At 41.4% G+C, this 21,457-nt stretch overlaps 1 protein-coding gene across 18 annotated transcripts in view; it reads left to right on the top strand.

Annotated features, from left to right (window-relative positions):
- Positions 1-21,457, top strand: part of pum (pumilio) — a 203,453-nt gene that overhangs the window by 165,647 nt on the left and 16,349 nt on the right. For 7 of the 18 annotated variants that reach the window (XM_089476460.1, XM_089476459.1, XM_089476461.1 and 4 more), the window contains one exon: positions 3,351-3,392. The exons of 5 other annotated variants lie outside the window; for them this stretch is intronic. In XM_089476460.1, the coding sequence (XP_089332586.1) occupies positions 3,351-3,392 (42 nt within the window). Of the gene's footprint in view, positions 1-3,350; positions 3,393-11,056; positions 11,103-21,457 lie in introns of all 18 variants that reach the window. 6 more of the 18 variants (XM_089476469.1, XM_089476467.1, XM_089476468.1 and 3 more) reach the window with 2 other exon arrangements.

Here is a 21,457-nt window from a genome sequence, read left to right as displayed (position 1 = left end):
GATGGAAAACGGAAAACGGCTGCGTCTGACGGCAACTTTTTTTTTTCATATTTTTTGCGCTTGCTGTCTTCCGTTACTTTGGCTGGTCGCCATTTTACGTTGAATTGAAAGCGTTTGGCGCGCGAATAAATAAAAATAAAGATTGTCAGGCCATTTATAAAGTTTAATGCCAATTTTTGAGCCTACTAATCGCATGGAAATGACTGAGACGTGCTACGGACCCTTAAATCGTCTACCACACAAACAAATGAAATAAAACATGTTTTATTGCCTTGACTCGAATGCGTCAAAAATGTGACAGCGAGAACAATGAAAATTTACTCCCGAAACGTTATGAATAATTTGAGCCGAATGTGTTTTTTTTTTTTTTTTTTTTTTTTTTTTTTTTTGGCCAGCCTCATTGATGGCTGATTAAGTTTAATTTGTCCCATTTCAAAACGCTGAACGATACAAATAAAACGTGACAAATTTAGTAAACAAGCCACGTTAATACCGCCATATGTTTTACGACAGTCAAGTGGGATAAAGTAATCTTGACATGCAAATTATTGAGGCTTGTACATAATACAAAGTGATATGGAGCAGTTGGAGGAGTAAAAACAGTTGTTAATAATACAGTGATCTAATATACAAATAATATATTTGTCAGATACATTTCTTTTTAACTTCATCTAACTGCAAATAGTAGAGAACGATTTGAAAAGCGAGATAACACTAACAGAAATTGAAATAAATATTTTGTGCAATTTATTTTCACTGCACTTGAAATATTCATGCGAATGTCGGAGTCGGAATATATATTGAGTTTATTCATATACACATGTATATCCATTGTTATGAGCCTAAAGTCTCCCGAGGCACACAGGCATACGCACATGTGTGCATATTTAATAGGCCCGACATATAAAACGGAAGCCGTTGAAATGCTGCTGCGTGCCTGAAAATCTTTACATATATATATATACATATATATATAAATACATTTTTTTTTTTTTGGTATTTACCTTCCCAAATATTGCCCAGACTCACGAGGTTCGCTTTCAAGGTTCGCTGCGGCTCCAGAGCTCCTTCAAGCATGATTTTTAAATATTTTATAACAATTTGTGTGAAAAGTAAATAGCAAAAGCTCAAACCTCACAGACCTCTGGAAAATTTCCTGCCTTTCCTAACTGGAGAAAAGCTATTAGCGTTGAATTGTGTGCTGATTGAAATTGAAAGGCAGATGTTTGAAGAGGTTTTTGGCAGAGTTTGAGAACCGCCCGAGTTAAATGATGTGTGCCAAAAGCTCTTGGAACCTTTATGAATACGAAAGTATGCTAAAAAAAAAAAAGTGTGTTTATATTGAAAGAAACGAATTTCCATTGTGCTACAGTTTGATTTATAGCGCTTTATTGACAATGTAAGACTAGCAATTTATAAGAAGGCTTTCAATTAAGTCGAAACTCGCATCCATATATGCTCAGGGAAATGTTTTAACATATAAAGACAGCACTCACTTTTAATTTAACGACTCCCCAAAGTATGCAATACATTTTTTACTTCGTATACCCCTCTTGCAACACCTGTTCTATTGATGCTTTCTGGCAGAGGTTAAAGCAAGCTTTTCCAATGGCTGTCTACCTTCCTCCATCCGTTTCTATATGAGGGTTGGCTGCTTAGCAACTGGCCAAAAATACTTGTTATCGCTTATGTTGTCTCTTACGGTCTGCTGCATTCTCGAACGAACACACACACACATACACAGGCAGACACATGCAAACATACAATTTTTGAGCCCAACGATGCGTTGCGTAACAAAGTTTGCAAAAGGAGGTGGGTGGGGGGGTCTAGGGTTAAGAGTGAGACTGGAAATATGAAATGTGTTTCTAAGTCTCTAGCTGCAATCACTTTCGGTTATTGGCTAATGCTCCTTGGCATGAGTTGGGTTCGATCTCAGGTTTTTCATCTCCACAACTAAATATTTGTAATTTGCCATGATTTTGTTTCATTCGAGATAAGCCCGAAGGTCGCATTTGGGAGAACGGCAGGGAAAGTCCTCAATAAAAATTACCAATATTTACTTTACAAAATGACAGTTCCACTTGAATCTACTTGAGAGAGAGCGTAAGTGGGTGGTGGTGAGGAGGGGCAGGCCTTAAATCCCCTGTCAACTTTGCTACTTAATAAAATATGAGTGCCAAAGTGGAAGATACAAAGAGGCGAGGACTCTGGGACAGCAACAGCAGCAGCAACAACAACAAACAACGTGGCGGACACTGGGCGAGAGAGGGGCTGGCAGGACAGAGACAAGAACAAGGACGTGCCACTAATGGCTGCCAAACTCAAGTGCCGTCGATTCGGCTTGCCAAAGGGATAAAGAAATAAATAGAAAATGCAAATAGATGGCAAGACATTTGCCAAGGAGCTGCGATGCAAACCAGACGACAACTTTTGCCATGTCCTGCGGGACTTAAAGGGGGATGCGAGCAAGGAGCAATGTGTATCTGTGTGATTGTGTGGGTGTGTGTGTGTGTGTGTGGATGAGCCTAGAGTTAACCTCAGCAGCCGTGCTTCGACGCTGCCACTTTTGTCACTCAAGGACATGCGTCAGCCATAAACTGTTGATTTTTATGTGCGCTCGTGCCGCGACAGTAGCCAACAGGATCTTCTATGGACTACGACTCTCCACTCCTCTCGTACATCATTCAGGTGTGCTAGGCATCTAAGAGCTTTTGTCTGGCTTTGTTCGCGCTGCTCTCGGTTGCCCTGTTTGACATGTGTCAAACTTTGTGCGACAGCCAGCCAGCCAGGAGTAGCCAGAGTTCGGTCCAAGGTCGCTGGGCACAGCTTTTGTGGCTGTGGCATTAGACTCGAAATTGTAGCGCTTAGTGCGGGGCCCCCACTTCCGGCCAGATGTTTATAAACCAATTTCAATAGTTTTATGTCCCTTCGTGTGTACGTGTGTGTGTGTGTGTGAATGTGTATGTGTGTGTTAAGCGTGCATTTTACGACCTAATACATATGTATGTATGTACACATATAGAGCACCTGCTGCTGTGCTACAATTTCTTATTCTCGCCCCACATTTCATTATGCTCCCAGTCTGCTCTGTGAATGTGGGTACGTTGCCTTATATCGCATTTCCAGCTGTTGTTACGCCATTGAAGTAATCGATGGTTAGCTATATGACTTGCTATTAAACCAACCCCAATGCCGTTTAATGTTTAATAATTTAGCTGACTCCGCAGTTCAAATGTCTAATTTAAAGTGTTTTTGATAGATTTTATTTACTTTAAGTCTGATAATATAAATTGAATATTTTTATTAATTCAGTTAATTAATTAATTCGTATTTCTCTCCTTCTATTTTAGGTAAGTGACGATGTGCTTTCGCTTGCTTTGAGTCAGAATCAAGTAAGATACTTTTTCATTTTTCATTTGACTATAAGTTTAATTTGTTATTACTTTTGTATATGGGACTTAAAGTTTTTGGCTTTTGTTGATGCTCGTATATCAATGGTCTAACACCTTCGGGGCTTAGCGCTCGCAGCGTTGTCTGGCTTCATAAATCAATCAGAGCGCACAACATCGCGTTTGGCTTCTGTTTGTTTGTGCTGGAGTTGAGTGGCGACGCGGGCTCCCTCAATGTTGGGGGCATCGAATTTATTGTTGTTGTTACTGTTGCCTGCTGCTGGTCCTGTCGAATGTTGCAACAACATTTCCGGCGCAAAGCAGTTAATTTGTCAAATGTCTGCACTTTATCACTATATCGTCAGATGTGGCAACAACAGCCCAGTCATATCCAGGCGCATCCACACTCTCTCCTGGGGCTGCTGCCGGAAAACGCATTACGCACTCAGGCATTTTGGGGCTTGCCTCTGTGAAATTTTGAAGCGATGCGCAATCAGAGCACTGATGCGATTCCCGCAGGAACGAGAAAAGAGTGCATAGAAGAGACCAGACGGGGCTCATCTGCATTGTCAGCTTCCTACACCAGGGACCGAAAGAGACACACCAAAAGAGAGAGCTAGAGAAAGAGAGAGAGAGAGAGAGACAGGAGTTGGGAGTGCTGTTAGAAAAACTCACTGGCAAAGCAATTTAAAGTTGCATCCATAACAGAAGCAACAGCAAACAACGATAACAACAACAACAACAACAACAACAACAACAACAACAGGGAAAATTCAGCCTTTGGCCTGCAGGGAAATCTGTCCGAGCTAATGTTGTCCCGGCTCTGGACCATACCGCCTGCCTGCCAGAGTCAGTACACACACAAACTGAGTCGGAGTCTGCGAGTGAAGCCGCACCCCAAAATCGTAATTAGAAAAGTGCTTGCATGATAACTCACTTTTTGAGTTGTGGCAACCCTGGCTCGCTTTTTTCCCATTGAATATCTCGCCGTTAAGTGGAAAGCGAATGGTCACTCTTTCCCATCAAATTACCCAAATCTATTTACATGGTCACACTAATTGCCAGGATAATCCTGAGAGCCAAGCGCAGCCTGTTGGGAATTAGTCCGGTTGACAATGTTGTCTGCCGTCAATGCATGCAACAAAATATGTTTGCTTGCAGCATTGGCAACATTTTCGGCATGCAAAAAATGTCATCAAAATGCCATTACCAACTGGGGAAAACTGAGTGATCCAATAGATGCCTAAAATGCACAAAAAGTTTCTCATTGGGATTTGCATAAAATAGAAGGCAATCTGTTTGCCCAGGCTCAAATTACGTAAGCCATTAGATTAAAAGGAAAGCCAACTAATAAAACATAAGGTACGGTTATCAAAGAAAATGACATCTAGTAGGGCTTTAAAGTTTCGCATAAAGAAAATTAATATCAAATTCAAAGGGAATTTGTAATGCTTGGTCAATGCCTAAAGACTGAAGGCAATTATGCACACGCATTGGCTGGGCGTCCTTGGCAACCCCTAATATAGACCACATCTCTATTATATGGTCGAACTGGAAATAAACTCATTTCACCACGAAATATGCAACAGCCTGTGCATAATTTCAATGTTGCAACCTTCAATTAAAGCAGACGGGCCGAGGCGTACATGAAATCAACGCCTAATATAAGGTGGTACACCGGCTTGGCCAGGGTTGTCGCCCGTCCGCAACATCGTGCCATACAGTTTGCTGCATTGTTCATGTTGTGTGCATTTTGGCCGCCGTGCGGTCTCTCCATTATGTTCAGCCCCGTTGTAACGAATCGCAGCTACAATGATGACGACACCAACGAACAACAGCAGCGACAACCGACAGCGACAACCCATGCAAAACAACAGGAAGAACCGCGGTCGGTTGGTCAGTGTTGCAAATGGGTTGCATAAGGGGCATTAGGCCCGACTTTGTTAGGGGGATGGAGGCTTCGACTGGTTGGGGCTGTGACGTGACGCCACAACAACGTCATCAACAGACGCAGCTCGAGTCCGACTCGCCAGCAGAACCCTAATGACAACCGCACGTCATCAGCGTTGTCGTCATTTCTGTTGTTGTTGCTGTTGTTGTTGTCACTGTTGCTGCTGCTGCTGTCAACGCCCACATTTGACACGCCCAGACAGCCCAACGTATGCATTATAAACATGCATATTCCTAAAGCGATAGGGACCACAGCTGCACAGTGGGGCGAGGGTAGTTGAAATGATGATAAAAGTGAACTAGCCAGAAGAGCTTGAAACTAATTCAATTATTAATAATTTATATGTTATATGTAGCTAGAAAGTTAATAAAATATTTGTTTTAAGACATTACGAGGTGAACTAACGAAAAAAGGAATGCTTTGATTATCATTAATAGAATTTTAATTTGTATGACAATAAATTGATGTTTCACCACAGTGCCACAGGGTGCTGTGAAAAATTGCAGCTGTAGCCGTCATGCGTCTGTTTTAGCCACGTTTGTGTTGTTGTTAGATGCCCATGTATCATTCGCATGCAAATTTTGTGCAGTATTTTCTTTTAGTTTTCTTGTGGTGCACAATAACAGTCAACAGAAGACCCCAGGGCTGACTCCCTCTATCGCTCTCTCTTTCTACACTCTACCTCTTTTGCTCCGGCAGAAGGCAGCTCTCGCTCTCTGTTTCCACCTATGCGTTATGTCTGGCATATCCAGCTGCCTTCATTTGCATTATCGCATCTAACGATTGTCATCATTAAACAATGTCGCTCGTTAGTTTAGCAATGCGTCGAAAATTTAACGGATTTCGGTGGCTCATTTGTAAGCCAAACAATTGGAGCGAGCGATGCGAGCATAGGTTGCTCTCTCATTTCCATTGTCACCCCGAATCTCCGCCCATCGAGCTATAGCAATAGTCCCAGAATTTGCACATTTTCGAAATGCATGGTATATAGGTGTGTCATGTGTGCAACTGTGTGTGTGTGTGTGTATTGTCATTAGATGAAATTTCATTTTTGGCTTGGTCTATTTTAATTTGTTGGCAATTGGCATGCAAATGCTGGCTATAAAAACAACAGCAACAACAACAACAACAGCAACAGCCATGAAATTTGCAATTAAAATACATTTCGCAAATTTGTTGCTGTTTTTTCTGCAGCCTTAGAAATCGGATGCGTTTGTGCGTGTATGTATGTGTGTGTGTGCGTGTGTGTCCTCTTATTTTAACGACTAATTTGCGCCATTTGTCAGCGCATTTAATTTGTGTACCCAAAAAGACATTTGCTGCATTTAATAAATGTTAAAGGTTTCTTTAATGTAACCTATTAATAGCATACATCTGAGGGCTGCAATTAATTTAAAAAAGTCGGCAAATCGTAAAAACTGGCCAAATATAATATAATTAATATTTGTAGTCCCTCCAAGGCTCTTGAAAAATTACAATTTAACAGAATGAATAAAAATAATAAAAAATAATAAATAAATATGATATATATTTAACTAAATAAATACCTAAGCAGCTTTAAGAATTTTGTAAAAGAAAAGTAAAGTCCTTTGGCCTAATGTCAATCTAATTAACTGGCAGCCAAAATTCCAAAAGAAAATTATGAAATTTTTAGAGCACGCGGCTAACAACTAAAAGAATTTCATAACAATAAAAAAGAAATACGACGACATGAGTAAAGACCAAAGCCCAGAGTGAAACTTGAAAGGGGAAGGAGAAATGCAAGCCGCAGGATTTCAGGGCAAATGTAAAGCCACTTAATTAGCGCAATGCAACGACAACAACAGCAGAAACAGCAAAAACAACACGCTGCATAATAACAACAATAACACGGAACACATGGGTTTAATGCACATTAAGACCAGGGACTTGCCGCAAAACAAGAGGAAGAAGAAGAAGCGGAAGAAGAAGCGAGAGCCAACCTCGGTCGCAAATATTTGTTGGTAATGCGAGCAAAGCAGAGAGCAAATGTGGGTCAACTATGTGGTTCATTGTAAGAAATAAGGCAGAATCCGGAAAAAGAGTATGTGCGGTGTGCGGTGTATGTGTGTGTGTGTGTTCAAGGGGTGCCTTAAGGGGCAAGAGCAAACTTGCAATCACATGTGCAGTTTTTCCTCTATTTTTTTCGTTTTTTTTTTTTTTGTGGCTCGTTTCGCATTTTGGTTTAAATTTCATTTGCATTTTTTTATAGCACAGCTAAATGGGCAGCTGCTTAGTATGTGCATGTGTGTGTATGTGTGTGTGTGTGTGTGTGTGTGTGCTTGGGCTGTTAATTTATTCCTTCCCTTTTACTTGCTTTAATTGTGCATAAATATTTTGCCATTGCGCGTTGCATGTAAATTAGGCGGCAGCCAAAATAAAGCTTAGCCGTAACTTTATGTGTGTGTGAGGGTTCGAGTGCATGCGTGTGTGCGTGCATTTGCGTGCCAGAAATGTTAATGACGTGATATGACTGAGATTTGCATTTTTTATATTTTGCCAAACTAAAATAGATAGCAACCGTCTTATTAAAATTTTAATTGAAAATTTCACAATCTATCGTACTCAATAAATATTTATATAAATAAAGAACGCTTTGCAAATTTTATGAAAATCCTAGTTGGTCAACGGCAGCACAAAAAATAAATTATGCTAAATTAAATTAATAATGGAACAGAACGTGATCAGACGCGCGCAAACAGTTTAGTGACAATATTTACAATCGATATATAATTTGTATTTTTTCTATGCATCTACTTTATCCATATTATAGTAAATCTTATCGGCCAGAATCAATTTGTTGTCATATGCAATTAGCAGCGCAACCGCAGCAATTGGCGCTTATCGCTGTTTGACCTGAGGTGATGCTGCACTCGCATTTGAATATAAACAAAGGCAACAGCCCAAACCCCACCGCAGCAGCTGCCATTCGGGGCGTTTTTCAGCTTTTAAATTGCAATTAGATTACATTTTACATTAGCGCGCCATTTGCGAGCATTTTCATTGATATTTAATTAGCATAAACGCATTTGCGATTGCATTTGTCAAAACTAGCAACAAATTGTGTTACCCTTTCCTAGTCTCTGTTCTTTTTAATGAGCTTTTGTCAAAGTGTGCGAGCATTGTAAATTTATATCAATATATATATATATTCATATATATATTTATATTTTGGTAAACCGTGCAAATATATGCATCGAGTATATTATGTCTGGGCGCATGTGTCAGCTGCCAAATGCCGTAGGTCAAACAAATTTGAAATTTATTTTACATTAATCCATCATACATTTCGCACACACATGCACTATGCATTCATATATCAGTGCATAACCTCATCTCTGCCATAAATTGCATTTTATAATCGAAAACAAAACAAAATGGCGACTGTTTTGCTTGTATGTAGCAACAGCAGCTCTACAACAACAAAGTAAAGCCTAATATACTCATTGCCCATATATGTATATGCATGTGTGTGCGTGTTGCATATCTGCTATATATTTTTGAAAATTGTATTAAATAAATTAAACAGTTGGCCGAGTACAATAAGACTGTAAATTATAACAGTAAAATATGCAGCAATACAGAAAATCACTTAAATACTGACACAGCCATTTTGTAGAATAAAGCTTGAAATTTTCTGTAAAAATCTTAAAACGATTGAAGATCTATTCGAATATCATAAGAATTATTACTTATTCAATGTAAGCTATATAATTTGAAAAAAAAAAAAAAGTTCCTAAACTTATTTCACATTTGAGATTTTATTTGACCTATTTCAATGCTTTCATCAGGTCGCCATCCTATTGTTGTCGACTTCCTACCGACTCATGTTTCTCTTACAGCTCTCTTAAATTTGTTTCTGATTGCTTTGATTATAGGCATCTCAATAATTGTCCTTGGGCCTATAATTTATTCTACATTTCGTTTAATTTGATATCAAAATCAAATTCAATAGAAAATTGCCTGGATAGAAAATAAAACCTGCAAGGCATTTCAGCTGCAATGTTATGCAAATTATAATGCTCTTAGCAGGAAGGCCGACTTGTCTCTCGGCTCTCTGTGCAATCAACGTCTGTAGATTAATTGCTCGAGTTTGAACTTTGATTAAAAACTGATTCACATCGAGCTGCTCTTTGGTTCATTGTTTATTTGCCTTCTGCTGCGCTTGAGTTGGGTTTTGTGGCCTACGGTCAAACAGCTGCAAAAATTTGTGAAATCATGGAGGAGGAATAGACATGGTCCTCTGATTTGATACGGAAATGTTTTGATACAAACTGCAATTAGTGTGTGCAGCTGTTGAGCTGTTGGCCAGGACAAGGTTCTTGAGAACGGTCTGTGTGGGCCTGCAACGACATCTATCTGCTGTGCTGTTGCATGCAACAAATTTCAGGCTGTGCAACGTTTGGCATATTGACAGGCGCATAATTAACACTATTATCAACACAGCAGCCAGCTAGAACGAGACAGAATGAGACGAGGGGAGGGCAAGGGGATATTCATGTACTTTGGCTGCTGCCAGAACGTATTTTGTTGACCATTAAAATTGAACGAGTTGACCAAAGCTGAACCTAGCTGACCAGAGACATAAGTTTTGATTACGCTGCGGCCTGTGCCACGCACACACATACACACCCACATATGCAAGGGAAGGCTAAAGCTTTGCCCATGTGGTCTGTGCATGTATTAGTGTTGATTACATTTGGGCCATCTAAGCCGGGGGCTGCATATGATTATGGCCCATGCATAACAGGGGCGGTTCGTCATGAGTGTAACTGCTAGATTTATCAATAAATCAAATTAAATGAATAATCATTACCATAATTATCATAATTACAAACAATGAAAAAAAAAAACTTTAAATATATATATATATATATATATATATAAATTTCCTACTTTCACAACGAGCTGAATGCGGTTCGATGACTTCAACAACAATAAACATTAACGTGAAAATATAATTATTAAATATTAAACAAAAGCAAACATGGCAAATTATAAACTCAACTCAGCTAACAAGCGACGTGTATTAATTGCAATGCGTTGCGGCATACGCGGCGTATGCGCAATTTCGTGCTTGGCTAAACAGTTGGAAATCGAGCAAGTTAATCTATTTGAGTGTGTGTGTGTGCGTGCGTGTGCGTGTGTGTGGGTATGTGTAAATATTACACCGTAAGGTGCTAATAGGTGTCAAATGTATATGAACTCCAAAACACACACACACAACAATCATCATCAGCAAGACTTTTGATCTCTGTTTCTATTCTAGTTCTTGTTGTTTGCTCTCAACTGCAACTTTTGTTGCGCTCAACTTTTACACATCAGAGACGCACACACACTCACACATGCACAACAATTGTTAGCCGAAAATTTGTTGTGCTTGTGCCACAAATTTGTTGTATGTCTGTGGCTGCAGACTTTGAGGAAATTTGTTGACTTATGTTAAGAGAGATACTGAAATATATATATCAACAGTTTAACATCCATCTACTTGAGATTATTATTATGTTTAGCTGCATACAAATTTATTTATTTGTATTATTATTATTATATTTTCAGTGTGTGTGCATAATTACCTAATTATTTATTTTATATTTATTCATAAAACTATTGTATATTATATTTATTTAGCTTCAAGATAAAATTTCCCATCCACTCTCATATTAACCCCCATTTTTTCTTTTTTCTCTCATTTTAGGTAAGTTCATTTCCCGACACACAAAAAACACGTAAATGTACAAATTGTAAGTACTGCTAAATGGTTAACTTTGCATAACTGTAAACCTGGAATTCCGCAATGCCATGCATATTGTAGATAAATTTGAAATGTAACAAGCTTTACAGCTTCTGGCCTGTAAAACCCCGCACAGATAAATGAATATTCTATTGGAAAAAATATACTCAGATATGGAAAAAAGTTGTAGAGTAGGCCGGACGATAGGGAAGCGCAGAGTGTGAAGTTTTGGTTGATGTTTGTTATACATATTCGAGCCTTTGCATTGTTTTGTTGGACAACGGGACTATTCGAAAAACATGAAAATTCCATCATGTGCCACCGTCAGGCATTTAATAGATATTTTTAGGCCTCCCACATTTATTTTGTAGTTATTGCAGTTGGAATTTTATTTCTCGCATTTTGCAGCATTTTTCAAGCTCTAACTGAAGCGAGCCATAAAAAATAGATTTCCTTTTCCATTCTTGTTTTTCATTCGTTCCAGTGAACGTGAAATGTGTTTTGTGTGTGGGCATTTTATAAATTAAATAGTAGTCGCAGTCGATTTAGACAGCCATTTGGACGTCCTTCCCCCGTCCGCGGGCCGCTGCTCATGTTCATGTGAATCGTGCGTGTTAGCCAGACATAAAAATTGTGGCTAGAACCCGGGCTTAACCGTTATAACTGCAACTCTAACTGCTGTGGCCGCCATTTTTCGTGTCGTTCTATTCCGACGCGGCAGGAAATCAAAGTTTATGACATTCACTCGCTATAATTTCCAGCAACATTTTGCGCCATCCGCCAGATTACAATGCGCCGGGAAAAATGGCATATATCACATGTACTCCTCGTATAACTGCTATATATGACTGGTTTCTGGAATGGGGCTTTTAAGTGGTAGATCGGAATCAGCAGCCGTCCGAAATAATATGTGGCATGCATTTAATAAGTTAGAATGCATTTCGCAGGAAAAAAGCAAGTGAAATTATATCAAATTTAAAGCTACAAATTGTTAACAGGGATCAAATATCTGTATTCTAATGGAATGTAATGAAAATACACCAAATATTTGTCTCAGTATATATAGGTTAGGCATATTCTTCCAATGTATTGCCTATTAGCTTTTTATGAAGCACTGTAGCTTTTCTATTTTCTCCTTAATAGATATGTAAATACTTCTTTTGAAAATGTTCCTTAAATAGCAAATAATAAATATGTTAAATACCCTTGGCACTTGGCCTAACCTCTGAGGTGACATTTCAGTTCGAAGCATAAACAACTCTAACCAAGTGAATTAATTCGGTTTCGATTCCCATTGCGTGCGCACCTCAAACGTACGTCATCATCATATCTGTAGGCGCGAGCTTTACGACACAATCACAGCGAGGCTTGAGCCCAACTGCCACGCCTATTGCGCCCCCGTCTATCAACTGGCAGTTATAAAACTAACTAGAAAGCATTTCAATATTCATCGATTAGCTGTCACGATATCTGCGCGCCGCTAACTATCTCTCACGTAAGTTTCAAGGCCCTAACGCCCGTCCCCAGGCGGCTATAAATGTCAGAAACTTATCAAAGGCGACGCTACATAAATCAACACGGAAAACATGCTGAACTGAACTCAACTATTCACTAAACACAGTAGAGACTACTGTCAATCACACGGCCCTTTGACCCGCTCAGCAATGCCCCCTGACCCCTAACCCTTTCACTGCTGCGGAAATATATTAAAAACAATTTAAGCAGCTCAAAAAGTTGCCGGCGAGAAGTGAAAAGTGAGCTAAATAGTGCCAAAAAGCAGGTGAAAATGTCAACGACAATTGCCAGCGCCAGGTGGCGCTGTAACATCAACAGTAATACCTACAGCAACAGCCACCTAGGGGCGGGCTAGCCAACAATGAGAACAACCAACACATTTGCATAAATTTCGAAAGGCAGGCAGCAGGAGTGGGGTGTGGTGGTGGTGGTGGTGGTGTTGGAGAAAAAGTTGAGCAGCAAGCGCTGAAAGTGATTTACATCAACACCGCAAAACAGTTGCCTCTGACTCCCCACCTCGCTCCTCGCTTCACTCTCCTGTGCTCCTCTCTGCCCCGCTCAGCATTTGGCTGCCTCGTTTGTTGCTTAAGTTCTGTTTAACTTTTCATAAACTTGCAACACGCCCCAACGCGCAACTTCACTCAACCGCCCAACCACACAACCACCCATGGCAGCAGCAGCAGCAGCAGCTGAACGTTCGCACTTTGCAGGTTTTTTTTGTTGTTGTTGTGTTTTTTCTTTTGGACCGAAAGTGGGGAGACGGCGTTGGTGGGCATTTTATTAACCACATTAGTTGATTTTTGTCACGCGAAACTTTTACTTTGCCCGCCAGAACTCTGATTTATAGCCAAATTTCAACACACTCACTCGCAGGTAACAATTGTTGTTATTATTTCTATTTTGGAGTGTGTTTTTGCTGTTGCATATATTAACAATTTATTTATTTAGCAACTAAGCGCCTTTTCTATTTCCAAATGTATGTGTATGTGCATTGGCTTTTACATATACATATATATTTATTCATATATACATATGTATGTATTTTTTTACGGCCACTATTTAGTCAGTGTCGCTACTGGCCCCTGCCACGCCCCCTCCATACACACAAAGACCCTGTTTTGCATTTAGTTATGGTAATTTCAGAGTAGGTTGGGTGGGTGGGCAATGGCCCAGCCAGAGGTGGAGCACTTAGGGGAAGGGGGGAGGGGGGCGGGGATGTCTGATGTCCGCAGCCAACTGTGCGTGTGCTTGATTTAATGGTCTGGGCTGCTTTTTATTTATTTATTTCTCTGGAATTTAGTCAACAATTTGTTTGATTTGATTGCCCTGAGTGTGGAGCAGAGAGTCGGAGGGGGAGAGGCGCACCGTACGTAATTGGGAAGCAAACAGTGAAGTCAAAGCAAAAAGGACCAATCTGTACGACTACTTAGGAAAATTCCTGTTTGCCCTCAAGTTCAAATTCAACAAATTTAAAGAAAGGCAAAACTTGCGAAAATGTTGCAAAATTGAATTCAATAGCTGAGTGGAAACTAGCCGGAATCAGTAAAGTCACTTGAGCTGTCTCAATATCAGCAATTATGGTGTGTAATTAATATTTGCAATTGTATTCAAAACTTTGAATGTAATATGAATACCAATAAATGGGCTTTCCATCCCTAACTATCCCTTCGCCCTAACAGCTGACCCTTCCGCAATCTCATGGCTTTGACATTTTGATTGCTTTACAATTGACTAGTGGCAGCAGGTGGAGAGTCAATTTATTATGATGTTGCGACGTGCTACGCATATATCAATATCAATTGTTGGTCAAATTAAGTTTTCAAAAGGAATGGAATTTAATGATGACAAATCCAGTTGCATATCAGCTGTGGGCCTCTTGCCTGCCTTGTCAGCCTTGTCGTTTGAGCAGGGGCTTGACTGTACTTTTGTGTGTGCACACTAATTGCTTGTAAATTAGTTACTTTGAGCAAATTAAATACTCGGACCGTGCCACAGATGAGGCTGAGACTGAGAGAATCTGTCACAGTGTGGGTGACAGGCGGGTGCGGGTGCGGGTGCGGGTGCAAGCGGCGATTGTTAGAGGGACAATTTGCATATAAGGACGATGCCGAGGACGTTGACAGTTTTCAATTTGGCCAACCGTTCGCTAAGCTCTCGGCTTTAAGAAGGTCCTTGTGCCAAGGACATGGCAGCTGCCTACAACATTTTATGTGTATTTTTATATGTGCCCCTCCGGTGTGCGACTGTGTGTGTGTGGGAGTGTGTGTGTGTGTTTAGTGCTAAACAAACAGCAGCGAATGCGCAAAGCGGCAAAAATCGATAACCTGATTTCTTCAGCGACAAACAAAAGGCAATAGCAACAACAACAACAGCGACGAGCGACAGGCGCAGCCGACACGTTTCCTTAAGTTGTCAACGTTCTGCCTGGCCAAGAGGGGCGGGGCCAGCATGGCTGCGTTTGCCCGCAAAAGTAGGCAACCATTTTGTGCCATACATTTTTAATGCACGGCTCTTTAGACTTCAAGTCATATGTGTGTGTGTGTGTGAATGTGTGTCTGTTTGCGTTTACTACATAATATGTGGCATAGAGCAGCGGCAACAGTGGGTGCAATTCGCGTGCGCCATTTGCCGGCATTTTGTCTGTGCGAAGCGCCGTCTCCTGCCATTCACTGCTAGACAACATTAAAAAAAAAAAATAAAAAATAAAAGGAGCCACACACAAATTTTTAAATGAAATCAAGCCCACAATAGTATATGACCGCTTGCTCGCCTGCCCGCCTGGCTACCCCGCTGCCGCAAAGAGCGGCTTTGACTGTGTGGTTTATGTGCGCTTGGCCGAGCCATTTAACGGCCCCGTCCAGTGGCTTGTTTAGTGCGGTGGCATTTCGAATTGGCAGTCAGCTAATTGCAGCAGCTGCTGCAGCTGGTTAACCATCGGCGAGGCGTGCCACTTGGTTAAGTAATTATGTGTGGCAACAGCATGAGCATGTATTCAAAGTGAACTAATTCCGTGATGTGCGCAAATTTAATTACATTATTAAATACGTTGCAATGGTCGAAAGTCTGAGCTAACAATTGTTTATTATTTATTTGAGTTTCAAGAAAATATTTTTCATAGAAAATATTTGTCCGATTGCTTTAAAATGTTTATCTGAGCACCTGCATAACACACCAAAAATAGGTGAGAAATGAGTGTTTACCCAGTACTGGCACACCTAATATAGTGGACTGCTGCTGCATTAAGTTTACGAGTCATGTGCACTCGTAATGCGAAAGACTGTAAAAAACACGACTTTGTCAGAAAGTTGTAAAAAGTTTCGGGTGAACAGCAAACGGCGCCCGAGTTATGAAATATGTGCCAAAGCTGAGGCGTGAATAGAGAAATTGCAAGCCATACAAATGCAGGAGTTAAAGCGAAAGTCTCAGCACACTGAGGCTGTCCCTTTTCCTCTTGCTCTCGAGCTTCCTATTTCTCTCTCGCATGAGTCATTTGCTTGGCTCAGCGTCGAAGTAACAAACAAAATTAAAAAGCAATATACAAACAGCAATCACGCACAGCGCCATAAAGCAGGCCAAGTAAGAGCCCAAACTGAAATTAAAGAAAGCTGACCTCCCCTATTGCTGTGTGTTTGCCTGTGCACGTGTGTGTGTGTGGGTGTGTGTAGGTGGGTGTGGCAGCGCCTAAAAGTTGGCATCAAAAGCACACGCGTGCGGTCATTAAGTAATTCGCTTTAATGCCGAGCATTGAGTGGTTCAGTGGTTCGGTGGTTCTGAGTTCGGCTTTGGTATTCTGCCGGCCCCAGGCGCCAAGCCTAATGAGCCACGCAATGCGGCAGCAAAAGTGCGCTAATGCTTGTTGTTTTGTGGCATTAATTTTGTTTACAAGTCGTTTCTGCAATCAACCACCCCACCTACCCCACTCCCATTATCCACGTGTCCCACTGTCCAGTGTCCACTTTGCACTGTCCAGTGTTTGCTGTCGCCATGTGTCGTTCGTTAACGGATTGCCTGAAGGGCATTTGGGGGGGAGTTCGGGGTGGGAGGAGTGGTTAGCTGGGCTGGGGCCAAATCAATTTGCCTGCGCCTTGGCGTCGACAATAAATATTTGCACTGCACTCTCGCCTTTTTATTCGAATTGATAGACAGCAGACAAATAGTGATGGGCCAAGGGATGGCGGAGTGGACAGGACTAAGCATGCTTAATTGATTGCTTTTCAGCTGGCAGCGGAGAGTTAAGCTGACTGCGTAATTGATATTTAATTAAAGCGCAACTCAAGTAGCTGCCGAGTCACTGACGAGTGGGGCCACTCAAAAGGAGAGAGGGAGAGAGAGTTGATATTGTGCAGCTGAGCAAATGAAATGAAACCAAAAATTTAATTGAAGAGCTGAAAGACAAATGCTTATGGCAGTACAGCCAGCATATTGCCTTTGAGCCAGACGAAAGTCTCAAAACTGATTCAGTAACAGCTCCAATGAACTAGTTTCTTAAGTTTCCAAATTAAGTGTCAAGTTCAGTCGAACTGAACTCTAATACAAATCCCCATAACTTCAGTCTGTCATCAGGTTCTATACTACTTAAATTTGCGCAAAATAATATTACAACTTGCTTAGTCAGAGTCTACTTGTCTATTAAGTTAATTTATTTAACTGTGCAGCTCTCCAACTCTTGTGGCTAATTTCTGCGCATCGAGAAGGCAGTCCATTCAGTTCATCTGTAAATAAGAACTTTTTGCGAGCACTTGAAAATTTAATGAACCATTCGAAGAGTCTGCGCTCCACCTATAATTGATTTAAACTGCTGAAGCGTTTCCACAATTGCAGTCGAGAGAACTTTTGAGCGAGTACCAATTTTCGTGCTACGTCTGTTTTCCTTGCTGCACTTTATTTATTTTTTGTATTAATGAAATTACGCAGTTTTTCACGTTCTCACTCATTTTCTTTATTATTTACCCGTTGCGTTTGTTGACTTATTTAATGAGTGCTGATAGAGAGAGAGAGAGAGAGAGAGAGAGAGAGAGAGAGAGAGAGAGAGAGAGAGAGAGAGAGAGAGAGCGAAACAGAAATTAAGAGAGCGTTAAGTAAATGTGACCTTAATTTCCCTCGCTCAATCTGTCTGTGTGTGTGTGTGTGTGTGTGGTATGCAAATACCCATTTGATATACGGTCTATAGAAATTGAAAGCGGCAGGTGGGGAGAGGGAAGGCAAAGGCGAGGCAACCACATCATTTACATGAACAGGACATTTAAGTAAAATATGGCCGGCGCTGTGGGTAGCCGAGAGTGCGACAAGCACGGGTTCAAAGGACGCTGCAAATTACCCGAAAAAGATGCTGCTACCCATCTCTCGCCCTCGCCCTCCCCAAAATCCTCACAAAAGAAAGAACGAAAAGAAAGACGCCTGTGGGAACGGGAGGCAGCACATAAAAATGCTCTAAATGAAGCCATAAATGCGCAATCACGAAATTACAAAGTAGCGGTTGGAGTTATAGGTGGAGGTGGGTTACAGCCGGGCGGAGGGCGGTGGGTGGTTGTTGGCTTGGGGCGTGGCAGAGCTGAATGTGTTTATTTATGCAGTTGCTTCAGCTTTGTTACAAATATTGCGAGCGAAAAGGCAGTCAAATTTAATTGGCTTGCAAATTGCCAGGGAGGAGCTGCCACACTTAACTCAGGGTAGGAGAGCAGCTGACCCACTCTTCTCCTCCATCTCCATCGCATTCCCTACAAAAGCAGACAACTGGGGCTCTGCGAGGGTGTGTGAGTGTGTGTGTGTGTGTGTGTGTGAGTCGGACAGAAGTCGTCTGCACGCCGATTCCGGAAAAGTTGGCGTTAAAAACCGCCGCCCATTAAAACTATTTGCCGTAACACAGCAGATGGCAAGTGTCAGCGGGGGAATACGGCTGCGGCTGCCAAAAGTTGCGCCCAAATATTTTCGGGCAGAGTCACGAACAACTTGCACGTTAAGATTTGTGTGCGCTGTCCAAAAGAAAAACTTTCGATTGTCTCGACATGATGCTCAGCAAATTCTCACAGCAAACTATTTGTGCAACTATTAGAAAGTCAATTAGTTGGGCGCCCTCTCTCCCACTTCCTTCGGAATCATATACATTTTCTCGCCCGCCCCCCCCCCCCCTCTCTCTCTCTCTCTCTCTCTGTGTGTGTGTGCTTTTTTTTGCTAGAACTGCAACTAAAGTGCCTTAACTGGAAAAATAAAAGCAGAATGAGCGTGCGGAGTGGAGCAATTCAGGCAGCGTCTGGCGCAGGCGATTGAATTAACTTTGCGCCAGAAATTTAATTAAATGCCACGCCCATGGCTAACATGCGCTGGCAACCAAAAATCACGGAGTGTGAAAAGCAAATTTTTGTTGCACAAAACCATTTTTACTGCGCTGTTAACGTGACTCACCTGACGAATCAAAATGTATCACAAAGTGTTTTGCTTGAATTCTTTAACTTTGCTTGATTGACTATCCACATCTAAAGCATTTCGCTTTAATCTTTTCAAGTGAGAATTTGAATGGCGCAATGAATAAGTAAATCAATAAAAGTTCTAACATAACCTCATCTGTTATTAAAATGCGTAAAGAAAATTGTGTCAATTAGGCAAAAGGAAAGCAATAAAATACGGCTGAGCGAACTTTTTGTGGAACACTTGAAACTTTGCAAGGGAAATGGAAATGGAAACGGCTGTTGTTGTTATTGTTGTTGCATTGCCAGTCGGAGCCGGAATTCGAGTTGGTTTCGTTGTCGTCGTCGTCGTCGTCTCTGTGCCATAATTATAAATCAACTAGCTGTCGCCCACTCCACCTGCTGCGCCTGGGGCAGCGGCAACAACAAAAACAACAACTAATCCACTCAGGCAAATAGTAGAGAGAGAGAGAGAAAGAAAAAAGAAGAAAAACAACACTAAGAGACTCCAAAGTTTTGTTGCTGTTGTTATGCGACCCACTTGCAACAAGTAAAACTGGGTAGCAAAATGTTAAGGGTTGCAGTGGGCGGGGCAGTGAGGGAGTTCCCCTGTGTATGACATCAGCTATAATTTCCATTACGAGTCGAGCGACCTGCTGAAAATTGTACACCTGGGAGCTTATTAAGTCAAGACCCGCTCGCAACTGGGCAAATGTAATGTAATGCGCAAATGAAATGAAATAAAAATATCCAACTAGGGCGGACTAGCCAGGGCGGTTAGTAATTTTCAAGGGCATGCTAAAGCAGCCACGCGAATAAAAAGCAAACAGAAAACAGAAAAAAAAACTTGTTGATATTTCGCTGAAATGCTAAAACTCGCCTCAATGGTCGAGTCAGGAAAATATCTGATGGCAAATCATATTTAGTATTTATTTAATAATTATATTTCCTATTTATAAGAAATATATCCTATCAGGAGACGGTTTGGCAAAGCAAGTAATCCAGCTGCCGCTTTGTGATAGAGAGTGAGTGAAATTATATGGATGTACGGCTGTACGACTGCTAACATATAGAGACCACATAATGCTCTCGCAGTCCGATAAACGTGATGCGTTTCGTGATGTGTTTGTGCATTGTAAATTACGCACTGGACGACCATTTGCATAAATCACGAGATTGAGGTAGAGGTAGCCGGGGGCTGGGGGAGAAGTACTGGTAATATGTGAGCGACATTAGTGAGGAGTCGAACGAGATGCTGAACGAGAGCTAAAACGGGGGAAAGCAACTTCATATAATCAAGCTTTATGGGGCCGATCACACTGTACGGCGAGACTGTGACAGCAGTTGTTATGCAACAACAACAACAATAGCGTGAAAACTGAGAGTGAGGCGTTGCCAGAGTGCTGACAATTTACGTCACTTGGCAACACTGGAATCAAAAGCAATGCGCATGAAATTACATAATATTTTTACTTGCCTTTCCCTTGGCCTTTTCTGATTGTTGTTGCTGTTGTTGCTGCTTTTTTTAATAATGGCGTCGAAGTGCAGAGAGATTGTAGTAAAAGGAAGCCAAGGGGGTTCGCAGTTAAGATTTCAGCGTTCCTTTAGACTCTGATTATTATTTTATGCCACGGAAGAGAGTTTCGCGTCACGCGCCTGAAAGTATGCAACATGATATTTGATTTTTATCGCTGCGTGCTTCACTGTTGAAGTGTGTGTGTGTATATTGGCGTGTGTGTGTGTGGGGGTCTGTATTATTTGGTAATCTTTTGCCAAGTTTCGTTTCGTTCTTGCTCTAATATTCGTTTTTATTCTGCGTCTGCCGCTGCGTCATTCATCAATAATTCACATTGATTTCATTTTTCTTTTACTTTTGGCTGCTCATTTGTTGTTGCTGCCGCTGTTGTTGTTGCTCGTGTAGCTAACAGCAGCTGCTCCCCGCTGCGCCTTCTGTTGCTTCAAACAAATTGTTCTACGTACTCTGCTCGCTGTCTTACCTCAATTCACGAAATGCTCGCATGTAAACAATTGGCAGGACTCCCCAGTGCCAGGAATGGCTAAGAGAGCTACTCTGCAAGGCTATTGCCGAGCATCTGAAGGTAGCCGTAGCCGTAATGCCAAATGTTGAAATTGATCTTATGAATTTTTAAAGCAGCTGATATTTGTTCGAGCTCTGTGAATGCCACAGTCCAAGTGGCGCTTCACTTGCTGTAGCATAACGGTTTTTTACAGTACAGTCTGCGCACGTTTGATGCGTTCAACTGAATGTTGCGCTTCGTTTTTATCTAGCCATCGATTTGAAGTACACTCGGCTATTGGGCATGCCAACTTGTCAAGTGGCAATCGCAGTGGCGCTGTTCCAATTTAAATATTCCCACTTAAAGCCACTGTGCACCACGCTGAATACACACAAACACACACACAGAGACACAGGAGTGGGCTGCAG

Source organism: Drosophila arizonae, chromosome 2 (genome assembly GCF_054131065.1).
Source record: "Drosophila arizonae isolate 15081-1271.41 chromosome 2, UAZ_ARI_1.0, whole genome shotgun sequence".
Taxonomy (NCBI): domain Eukaryota; kingdom Metazoa; phylum Arthropoda; class Insecta; order Diptera; family Drosophilidae; genus Drosophila; species Drosophila arizonae.
The sequence above is the reverse complement of the archived record's forward strand: the minus strand, read 5'-3'. Positions and strand labels throughout refer to the sequence as shown.